The sequence below is a fragment of the Triturus cristatus genome, chromosome 7 (assembly GCF_964204655.1).
Source record: "Triturus cristatus chromosome 7, aTriCri1.1, whole genome shotgun sequence".
NCBI classification, from domain to species: domain Eukaryota; kingdom Metazoa; phylum Chordata; class Amphibia; order Caudata; family Salamandridae; genus Triturus; species Triturus cristatus.
Genome location: NC_140590.1, coordinates 1594051442 through 1594063565, shown reverse-complemented (window position 1 = coordinate 1594063565; position 12124 = coordinate 1594051442). Strand labels below are relative to the sequence as shown.

At 46.6% G+C, this 12124-nt stretch overlaps 1 protein-coding gene across 1 annotated transcript in view; it reads right to left on the bottom strand.

Annotated features, from left to right (window-relative positions):
• Nucleotides 1-12124, bottom strand: part of NELFCD (negative elongation factor complex member C/D) — a 106915-nt gene that overhangs the window by 77279 nt on the left and 17512 nt on the right. The window contains exons 2-5 of the mRNA XM_085619453.1: nt 3080-3192; nt 1447-1556; nt 695-804; nt 57-164 (exon numbers count right to left, since the gene is read on the bottom strand). Of these exons, the coding sequence (XP_085475579.1) occupies nt 57-164; nt 695-804; nt 1447-1556; nt 3080-3192 (441 nt within the window). The remainder of the gene's footprint in view (nt 1-56; nt 165-694; nt 805-1446; nt 1557-3079; nt 3193-12124) is intronic.

The following is a 12124-nucleotide window of genomic DNA, read 5'->3' as shown; positions in this document are numbered from 1 at the left end:
ATTTTGATGGAGGTACCATGCACCCACTTATGGTTCTCTCCTATCTGTTGCATTACCTTGACAGTGAAGTTGAGCATCAGACAGTCAGGGTGGGCCTCAGCAAGTTTATAGAAGAGATCCCTCCAAGTAGTATGCGCAATCATCTGCTCGAGCCAAGCCGGTGTCTTTAAAGAGAAAAGTCCACAAAAAAGTCTCTTTAGTTCTAAGATGCCGTGTACATACCAGCTGGACACATGGACTTTCAAATCTGACAAAGACACAAAAGTGAATAAAGCAAGCTCTCTGCATTACATCAAAATAGCTCTACAGGAAATCAACTTTAATTTTATTTATCAGCCCAAATATGAACAGCATTTTATGTTGCGTTAACTGTCCTGTAGTTTCCAATCTTGGAACACATAACTAGATTCACAAAAAGTTTTAACAGTAGTAATCTTTGGGACTGTCCCCGGCCGTGCGGAAAAGTATAGAAGATGAAAGTAGGTACCAAATTGTAACTCACTGAGATCTATGCCCCCAAACACGATGTATAAAACATTTGTGAATTTGTCAAATCAAGGAATCTCTGGAGAACGAGGGAAGAAGGTAGCACTCGGAAGACATCAGTGACAATTGTAATGCCTTTCTTAAAAGTAAATAACATATGCAAAGTCCCGCCATCTCTCCTGTGATACAATGTCCAGCTAAATAGTACCTCTCCTTCTTCTGTGAAAATGGAATCAGCTTTCCGGGGATCAAAGTGCTTGATTAATAAACTTTTCAAGTGGTTTTCCACCGTTTCTTGAACTTGCCCAGGCTCAACACCTACAAGGAAAATACAACAATAAATCACAGGCTGCAAAGATACATTTGGGACATTCATAACAGCACCATGGCTATGTTGGATGGCTGGGTGAGCAAGGATCAAAAAGTAGCGTTCCCTGTGTCCTATTACAATCCATCAACACCCCAGGGTGGATGAGGTGGGTAAGATGCATTTAGGAGTGGAGATGTCTTTTGTGCACACTGAGTAGGACTGGTCATGAATGGTACACAAAGTCTATCCGATTCTCTAGTCATCCTTGACTACAGCTATATCTGAGCAAGGCACTTTCTCTGTTGTTGAAAAAGGTTTGGCACCTTTTTTAGAATAAAGATACAAAACGTGCACTATAAAGCGGTGCGACAAAGACTCCTCTAGACAGAACTAAAATATATTTACCTTTTTTAGAAGATGTTCCCTCTCAATGGACCCATGTACTAGACACTTGGAAAGACCACAGACAAGCGCCTGGCCCATCTGGGTGGTGGGGGTTTTTTTTCGCAGCCACCTAACACTCACCCACACCATCAGAGAAAGACTACAAGCAATGTACAGGATAGCCATGAAGTCACAAGGCTCTATGGGAAAACATAGTCTTGCCCAAATATAGCTGTTGGTGGGGAGGATAAAAATAGAAAAAGCACCTGACTGAATGAGCCACTCAGCAAGCAAGTTCACAGTCTGGGCCACTGCTGTGTAATTCTCAGACAATAGTTGGATCACATTCTCCGGAGAGCCTCCTGCCTGGAAATATCTGTTTGTAACATAAAAATTAAAAGTTACGCTTTCTGGAACAAAAACCATGTGATAACACACACATATACAACCCACATTCCGAGAATGATTAGACGCAAAGCACAATTTATTTTTTTTCACAGTGTGTTCTGGGGGCCTTCCTTTTATGAGCAACAGGCCCACCCACAATGGGGGCACAGTTTTTTATCAGAATTGTGGAAATCATGAATAGTAGAACATAAGGTATGGCTCACCCCGGCTTGCAACAAAACCATTCATTTGACTATGCTACCTCGATATAGCCATCCACTAAACTAATCATTAGACAGACCAACAATGGCACCAAAATTTGTGGAGTTAGAGTAGTAAAATAACCAGGTCTCAGAAACGGCAAGTCTAGGGACGGTCATGTTCAAAAGTCGAAGTAAAGTGAGTTAGAACAAAAATAGAACAATAAACAAAAAGAAAATAACATCATCTTTCACAAACATAAGTATGCTATTCTATTCACTTAGGAAGCTTAAAAGCTCCATTCAGTCACTTGCAAGTATCTTGTTATATTAGGAAACAGCCTATATCCGTAGGAAGAATGCACTCCTTGCAGTGTCCGGATTTTATTAAGATTTTGGGAATTGCACGCCATTGCCCCATATTTTTCGAACAACTAGTTTTTCTCACTACTATTCTTCAACTAAAATGTAATTTATATAGGGATCCTTTATTTTACGAATATACATTATGAAACAAAGGTTTTCAGCCTAAGTGCTTTTCCAAGACAGGTTTAGGTCACATTCCTTATTATTAGCAGCCCAATTAACAAAAGACAGGTCTCAAAAACCATGGGCAGCTCAAGCTGCAAGTACGGTAACCAGAACCCAAATGACCACATATATAACAGTCCATTATCTCCTCTGACTGGTAATTTGACTTCAGAGTAGGCGAGGCGGAAGCAGTGTAGCGGGCCTGCATGCAGATAAGAGGGAAGACCCTCTACAGACAAGAGCGATACAGCTTTACTAGTCCTTATTTAGACCTAACAAACAAATTGTACAGTCGGGAATAAAGAAAATAATCAGAACTACAGAAACAGCTCTTCATATTTTAGACTTATCTTGACACGTTACCAACTCCAGTCTGGTATCATTTGTTTCTCAAAATGAGAGAAAATCCCACCAAAGTCTCAGACGCTAAACAATCACTTTTCACTCTGGCAGTTGGCAGGTGCAAACTACCGGAACTTGAATAGTGGCAAAAATAAAATATAACTACTAAGTCCAAAGACCAACAATGTAAAACTCGCGCTAGTATAGTCTCTCTTAATAATTGACTGCAATTAAATTACTCCTTAAACATAAAAACTCTCAACATACCTTTCTACCCGGAGCGGTGCATGGAGAAACAAATCAAGTCACTGTAATATTTCTTGCCAAAACGATTAACCAACAAATTTTCTTGCAATAGCAGGCTTTGCAATGCTGACATCGTTTTGGTGGGGATCAAGACCTGATAATAAATAAATATTTGTTACGGAATTCTACTAACCTTTTCAGGGTGTTAAATATGGCTGGTTCCATGATATAATCCCGACTGCAGAACTTGTTCAGGCATTCCTGCTGAACCTCAGCGTCATCTTCTGCCTCACCATACTCGTCATCCTACAATTAGATAGCATTAAATAATGATTTTATAAAAGATGAACAGGCTGTCTCTGCAGCCCAAATATGTTACATTCAAAAATACAAATGGATCTTTCAGTTAAAACCGTTTAACCTGCACGTTTCAGTTTTTGTGTTGGATATTTTAAAACCACATTACAATTGTTAAAACAATGTCCTAGCACATCGTTTCCTTTGTCATAGCTTTAGGCAAATCATATACTTCCTATAGTAACTCTCTTCTAAATACCTCTCATTAAGGCGCCCTTCGCAAATTGCATTAATGTGTAGGAAGGGGCTCTCATGACTAAATTCATAGCATCTCCCCTGGTTTAAGCATTACATTGTACCAAAACTGGAGTAGTTCAGATATAGAAATAGAAAAATAATGAATATCGTCTAAATAGCACAGAATCTTTTTAGGAATTTGTAGTAATGAAGGTCTACGCAGGTAGGATGAAGTTCAAGATGTTTTATTGTAGTAAGTTACAGGTTCAGAAGGCATAATGGAGAGGGGGGGGACAGGGAGCAAATTAGAAATGGAAGGTCCAGTACCCAAGCTCCCAAGGACAAACGTAATAATCACTGAGGGGTAGCTGTTTGTTTTAAGGAGGATCTCCACATCCTACAGATATCTTAACCTTGTCTTTGGGACCCCTGAATAAAAACTAGGTTCTGGGTACCATTGACGACAATTTTAACCCACCCATTCACTTCTCTAGGCCCACACACCCGCATGCACAACTGTGGCGTCTCCTAAAAAGATCTTCGCTAAAGAGCCCTCTCGCGGGGCCTGTGAGGGACTGCAGCACCATTCCCACGAGGAGCAATCCCCGATGATGAAGCATGACACTCGCAAGGGTGTGTGATGGCACTAAAACCAAAAGGGGAAATTCCCCACCCATTCTAGATATCCAACCTTACTGAGAGATGCACACTTTCCCAACCATAATAGGTTGATCTATCCTCTTCTCTTTAGGAACAGCTACCCCTCAGTGAGTATTATAGGTTCAGAAGAGCAGCCCCACCAGGAGCAGCCTGCCTGCTGCTCAGCCCATTCTCAACTGTCACTTCACCTTACAGGCTCCCAGCATTCCGAAGCGCATCATCACTCCAACATTCTATGCAGCACACAGCACAAACACACTGGCTGAGCAGGTGGTGAAAATGGCATAACATAAACATGGACAGGATACTACATATCCCCCTTTCTTATACAACAGAAGCACAAGTCCTGTACCAGAATAAGATGTAACAAAAGGAACCCAAGTAAGGAATAAAGAAAAGGAACACTAAATGCAACAGAACAAATGTAGTAGAAATGAACAGCTAGGAAAGAGCGAAAAGATAGGTGGGAGAAAACAAAGAGGAAAAAATGGGTAAATATACACAAATAGAAATAACCCATACTCTCCAAAAATGAATTGCAAAAGAGAAGAAAACAGAGATAAGGCGGAAGAAACAACAAGTAGCAGAAAGGCATGGACGCAGGAGACTACCCCCCAAACACACCCACCGGCCAGACAGACATGCAAGGACAAAGTCAAAGCACGACACAAACTGAACACAAGACACACGAAGAAGTGAAGGAATAATCTCTTCCTGAACAAGGAAGAAAGAGAAAAGCACTACAGAAAATGAAAGACTAAAGACAAAGGAAGAATAACAACTATGTGTATAGTCCACGATCCAAGGATGAAAAAGAAAATGTAACATCACGTGGATTACTGAACAAGTTCGAAAACAGAGGAGAAGAATAAAAATACAAAAGAAGTAAAATTCATCCTCCCCCACTTTCATGGTGATAAATGAAATAAGATACAAGCATAACATTGCATTTTCAAAATCGACAATGTAACATAATATAAGAATAACATTGCGAGAAAATAACAGCAAATGTGACAGAAACCCATGAGACACACCCTGAAAATGGGTAACAATGTACGAGGAGATGGTACATAAAAACATGACCGACCCATACCCCGAGGCGAAGGGGTGAGGAGGTAATGTGAATGGGACTAAGACCCATGAAATAAAAGCCGTGTATGGACAACCCCGTGTAGAGGTCACATACTGCGAAATGTAGTAATGGGACTATAACCCATAAGACACACCCTGTGTGAGGGTAACAGCATAAGAGAAGTTGGGACTGAAACCCATGACCTACCCCGACACGTAAGGGAGGTTAGCTACAGTAAATGGGAACTGATTCCATAGCTTATCCCTAAGCATAGGGATGGTTAGCTAATGCAAATGGGACTAACACCCATGCAACGATGCCCTGAGAGAGGGTTGAAACCGTAAGTAGCCCATGCAGGCAAGTGTATTGTGAGCAAATGGGGCTAGTACCCATTGCCATCCCTCAGTAGGGAAGAATAAAGTGTAAATTGTACACAAGTAAAATGAACAATGAACTCCTGAAGGTGTGTACCCAAAGTCCATGAACGTAAAATGACGAGCCATGGAGACCCACCATACAATCCCATGGTGGATAAGTGTGGATAAAAGCAATTCCAGCGTTACATTTTTCAAAAAGCCAAAACAAGAATGAATGTTGCTTAATCATAACTAAGCATACAATAGGCATAGATAAACACCATGACCTTAACGTTTGTAAACATTTAAAGTTAAGAGGTGTGAGTGTCACCATAGTCATGCGACACCCACCGGAGTTCGTAATTAAACAAGCTCTGCAGATGCAACAAGCCCATGGACTGGTATCCCCGAGAAGAAGTCAAATGTGCACTGTGGCACCCACAAAAGCCATGCAGAGGCAGAACACAACGAGATTGAAGTAGGTCAGAGAAAACACAGCCAAAAGATGCACTCACAATATACTTCACTCATCTGTTAAAGAAACTATAAACAGCACCTGGGATGTGCCAGCGTTCCAAAGCAAGGACAACTAAGGCAGACAATTGTTGACGAGATCCAAAGGTGAAGAAAGGATGCAGCGCGAAGACAGTGCTGCACTGTAGGGCAAAGAAGATGAGTGAACCCAAGAGCAAGTGGATGGAAGCTATCGCCAAACACAAGATAGCGGCAGTCACGACGCGCTGTGCTGGAAGGCTCCCGGCGCACTTGTGCGCCAAACAGTGTCACGCAGGCAAATCTGACGAGGAAGAAGATCTCGACGTCATGGTGGATCCTCGAGGTGACGCACGTGGTATCAAAAATGGGGTGAAATGCACGCGGTCAGTTCAAACATCAAAATGACTGTTGAAAACTGCCGCTGCGCCGGCAGTACGCAACAAATGATATGGGGAAATAAATCTCACCACAGTTTGAGTGAAACCCACAGCAAACAGTGCTCTCTGTCCACCAGCACCAAGACAGAGATACTAGCACAGACGCAAAGATCACTAGAGCAGACTGCCCAGAAGGGGGGGGGGCTATTTTTTACAAAGATAAGTGGGAGTTACGGAGGGGAGACGTCACCTCCTGGGGGGGCTGTGAAGCCCTTGATTTCAGCATTCGCTCCTCGGACTACTTCACGCTAGGAGGGAGGGGGGGGGGATCACTGATCTAAAGGCCCCCTGGGACCATTTCGACAGGCCTGTGGTGATGCCATTGCGCCGAGATTTTCCCACTACGTTGTTCTTGGGGATCTTAATATCCATCTCGACCAGGTAGAGGCTAAGGACACGTCCAATTTTTTGGATATCTTACATCTGGCCCAACTGGACCAGCAGGTTAGTCTCCCTATCCATCAGGCTGGCCACATCTTGGACCCTATTTGTACCAATTTCCCTATTTTTATGAGGGACCCGTGTCTGGTCTCTTGGTCTGACCACTTCTTGACATACTTCTCATGGGAAGTGCGCAATGTCGAGCCTGTAGTGCGTTCATCCCGCAAACTGGCCTTCGGCAAAATTGCCCCTGGTGCTCTCATCCAAGCTCTGGAGACCTCTACGCCATTCCTCTCTGGCGATGTAGAGAACCGACTAGATGGTTTCACCAGCTGGATATCTAAGGCAGTTGATACTCTCGCCCTGCAGCACTCAGCTAGACTGTCTAGGGATTCTACCTCTAAACCTTGGTACAGTCCAGAACTAAAAGAATTAAAATGCGAATGTAAGATTCTAGAGCGAGCTTGGCGCCTCAGCAACTACTGCCTTCCAGCCAAGCTGAACAAAGCAATAAGTTTATTATGAGGCCATAGCTCTGGCTAAAAGGGTGAAAATGGCATAACATAAACATGGACAGGATACTACAAATTTGTATCCAATTCCCTCTGTGTGCTATCTTCTATCTAAACAATGATAGAGCACTTAACGCTCTAAAATTTGTGTGGGTGCACTATATTCATGTACAAACTGCACTCACATACATTATATTGTTTTGCTGTATTTCATGTTATTAGATTGAAGTTTATATCTTCATATTAAAATCAGTAGAATGAAATTGTGTCGCTATTTACAGGACTGATCAGGATTTAGCACGTGTTTAGAGAGTTCATGTAATCGTGCATGTGTATTATGAATATTAGGTAAATTCAATGTATTCACTGTTTATAAATGATTCAAACAGAAATTTGTGTAAAGGGTGCACATTAAAGAATGTTCTTAGGTTAGCCAATTTTGTGAGCCTAACTTTAGCTTTTCTTACGTTTCGTTTCTCCTTGTTCGCTCTCAAGTTATTAATTAGGATTTATGTGTGTGTAGAAAGTTTACTTTCGCCCCTACTGCAGGCGCACTGTTGCCCTGTCCAACGAGTGAATTATAAAATCTCCCTGGCCATCAGGTCTTAATTAATGAAGGGATGATTCAGCATGGACTACCAGCTGGAATGTAGCCGATGAAACAACTGTTTATCGGTCTCTTCATAACAACATTCAATAAGAAATGGCAGCAGCTGTGGTGCTTTGTAAGTGCAGGTTATAATGGGGGGGTACCCTCACATTTTCCTATCTTGGATTGAGCACCATGTGTTTCCCTGATATCCCTGTGGTACTCCTGTTGCAGATGAAGTTGTTCACATCCATCTGCAAATATATATGATGATTGCTTAGGATCACAAGGAAAGTATTTGGAATACATACTCAAGGTCATTTTCAGGGAGTCTACCCACCCTAACCATGACTAAATTCCAACACTGAAGTTGTTTCCAAGTCTCATGAACAAGGGGAGTGCAACTAAGTATGGTGCAGAGCTGGCTATTTGGATCCCCAAGTATGGAATGGGCTAGTCTACTTTAAGGAGGAACCGTTGACTGAGTTGCTGTATCGACAACTTCAGGGGACAAAGATTTAGGATGTCCAGCTCCAGCAGGTTGAGTTTAAAACCTGCTACTCATTTTTTTTTTTTTTGTCAAACCGTTTTTATTGCAGGACCAAGTATATTGTACAGCAACCAGGGCACATGTCAGTGAGGCGTCCTCCCCTTGACCATTATTTTGTGCGTCATACACAGCCGTACTGCCCACATCCCGGAGGCCGGGCGGCAACACTCATTCGTATGGTACATTGAGACAATACTGACGAAAACGAGCTTCCGGTGGGGAGACCCGCTGCCCGCTTTTAATCGTTGTCCTCTTGCTCCCCCTGGCCCGTGCAGAACTTATAATCTACTTCTATAAAACCTTAACCTTGCAAGTCCACCCTCCGCCCTCCCCTCCCCAGTGCCCCCCCCCCCCCATTGCGCCCAGTTAGGAGTAATTAATATATGTGGTAGGCAGCAGGAGAAAGTCAGTGATCCCTACTCGTGTGTGCTTGGCAGGGGAGCTGATGTCGCACCTCCGTCTGCCACGTCAGAGTTCTCCTCCTCCTCCCCACTGACCAGGCTATCCCGCAACGCCTGCACTAACAGTTCCCATTCCATTGCCGCCGCCTGAGCCCTGTCATCCGGTCCGCGGTGAGCCAGCTGGTATCTGAGTGTGCTCTCGCTAGCCGCCCATTTGAGGAATTCGTTCAGCCATCTTCGGTGTGTGGGACCCGCCCTCGACTTCCACCCTTTCGTCACTTCCCTTTTTGCTAGGATAAGGCCCATATCTATAAACTTGCTGGATATTTTAGTCTTGGGCGTGTGCAGGAACCAGTGGAGTATACAAACGGCCGCGTCGTATTGTAGGTCTCTGTCCGCAACGTCATTCAACGTGCTGCCGACCCCCTCCCAGTACTCCTGCAGGTTTGGACAGGTCCGCAACATGTGGGTCAGGTCTGCTCCCACCCTGTTACATCTAGGGCACGCAGCTTCCGCAGCTCTGAAGTATTTCCTAATTTTGTCTGGGGTAAGGTATGCTCTGTGGAGCACATAAAAGTGAATCAATTGGAATCGCGCATTTCTCGTGCTTTTTCTGGCCCTACGCACCAACTGCGCCCATGTGGTGTCAGGGATGTCCACCTGCAGGTCCAGCTCCCATTTGTTTTTTAGCGCAGTCAGGGGCTGAAGGGCCTCCCTCACCATCCGCGAGTAAAGGCACGTCACCGCCTTGAAGGTGCCAGCCGACATCATTGTGTATTGGCACACCTGTGTCGTTGCGGGCTCAACTAAGCCCTCACCCCAGTGTGCCTGCACGGCTCGCACCACCGCCGCATGTAAGATGTAATCCCCTCTTGGGAGGTCGAAGCGATCCCGCAGAGACTGAAACGGGGACAGCACGCCGTCCTCGTACAGGTCCCCCAACATCTGCAGACCCGCCTCCTCCCACAACTGCAGCCTCGACCAGTCCCCCCCATGAGGGAGTGCCGTCACCATACCCAGTGGGATTTCGGGCGCATATGGGTGTCTGACTCCTGCTCGTCTCTGCGAACTGTTCCAGCATAGGCGGAACGTGCGCTCCTCCTGGGTCAGGTCCCCTAGTGCCAACCTCTGTTGGAGGGTGATGTAGGCCAATACATGGCGGGGAGTGCCCGTGTCCCTGTCCCTCTCCGGGCCACGGTATACTCTCGCTACTTCCTGCGTGAAGGACTGCAGTTGGGCAGCTAAGTAATAGAGCTCGAAGCTCGGGACCGCTAGGCCCCCCTCGTCTTTTGGGCGGGTCAGCGTCGTTAGCGCTACTCTGCGTCTGCCCGATCCCCACAGGAATGATGTTATCAGCGACCTGAGGTGCCTAAAGATCGCTCCGGGAACCCACACTGGGAGTGTTCGGAAGAAGTATAAGAGTCGGGGCAAGGCGATCATCTTCAGTAGGGATATGCGGCCCATGACCGATAGTGGCAGGGTGGCCCAGAAAGACATGCTTCCTTGTAGGGCGCGGATGCAGCGCCCTATGTTGCCCTCCAGCAGGTCCGAGAAGTCATGATATACGTGCACCCCCAGGTAGTCGAGACAGCGAGGCTCCCACCTAATCAATTGGCAGGCGGGGGGCTGCACCTCCTCCCGCCGCAGGGGGAACAGACAGGTCTTATTCCAATTAACCCTGAGGCCAGACATCCTGCCAAAGCGCTCCAGGAGCTCCTCCGCCCCCTCCACCGCGCTGTCGGAGTTCTCCAGAAAGAGGAGGAGGTCGTCCGCGTATAAGGATATGAAATGGCGGTGCCCTCTAAAATCCAGCCCGCCACAGTGGTTGCCCAGTCTGGCCATGGCCGCCAGAGGCTCTATCGCCAACGCGAACAGCAGGGGGGACAATGCACACCCCTGCCTGGTACCGCGACACACCTCAAATTGCTGTGACACCAGAGTGCCCACTTTCACACGAGCCTTCGCCGAAGAATATAGCACTTTTGTCCAGTGGATATAGTTGTCGCGCCCAGGCCGAAACGCCGCATCACCTTAAACAGGTATTCCCATTCCAGGCTATCGAACGCTTTTTCAATGTCGACTGACAGCACCAGGGGGGTCCGCGCCTCGGGCGGCGGGTCATTTACAAGCCTAAGCAACCGCCGGATATTGTGGGTGGTGTTGCGGGTGGGAATAAACCCAGACTGATCCTGGTGGATCAATTCCTGCATATGGCGCAATAGCCTGGTCGCCAATATGGTGCTAAGGATCTTGTAATCGGTAGTTAACATTGATAGGGGCCGGTAGGACGCAGGGTCAGTGCTTTCTCTGCGTGGCTTTAGTAATGGAATCATGATTGCCTCACGCATGGAGCGCGGGAGCCGTCCACTGTTCCTGGCCTCATTATAAACAATTTGGAGCCGGGGAGCCAACCGCTCCAGGTATTGGCCGTAAAACTCTATGGGCAGGCCATCCAGGCCCGGGGTTTTATTGCGGGCCATCTGCTTCACTGCTACCCTAATTTCCGCTAGCTCTATTGGGCCACCCAGGGCATCTGCGTGCTCCTGTTCCAGCCGCGGTAGCTGCAGCGCGTCAAGGTATGCCTTTACTTCTTCATCCTGTGCCAACAATGCACTCTTGTATAAACGCACGTAATAAGACCGAAAGCCGTCCAAAATGGCCGGTTGCGTGGTGGCTATATGGCCCTCCTCGCCCCGTAAGGCCAAGACGGGATGACTGTTTCTAGTGGTGTTCGCTAACCAGGCCAGCAGCGTCCCGGCTTTATCCCCCTCGGCGTGTGTTTTAGTTAGGTACGTTCTGTAATCGAAGCTGCGAAGACGCTCCACCTCCACCTCCACCGCCTCCCGCTCCTCGCAGAGTCTGTACTGCAGCTCGGGCCGGTCGGGGCGCGCCACTTCGGTCTCTCGTAGCGCGCGTTCGGCTCTGTCTAAGTCGTCCAGCAGGGTCTTTCGTACACCCGCATATTTCCCTATGCAGTGACCCCTCACCACGATCTTAAAGGCATCCCATTCCGCCGCCCTAGAGGTCGCGGTACCGTCATTCTCTACAAAATAATTCCCAATCCTTTCAGCGAGCGACGCTCGGAACGGTGGGTCATCTAGTGTGTCTGGCCGCAGTCGCCACGTCGGGATCTGAGAAACTACGTTCATCCAACCTAGCGTCAGGAGCAGGGGGTTATGATCGGAGATGGTGCGCGCTAGATATTCCGTCTTGCCCGCCGCGGGGAGGACCAACGGAGAACATAGGAAGGC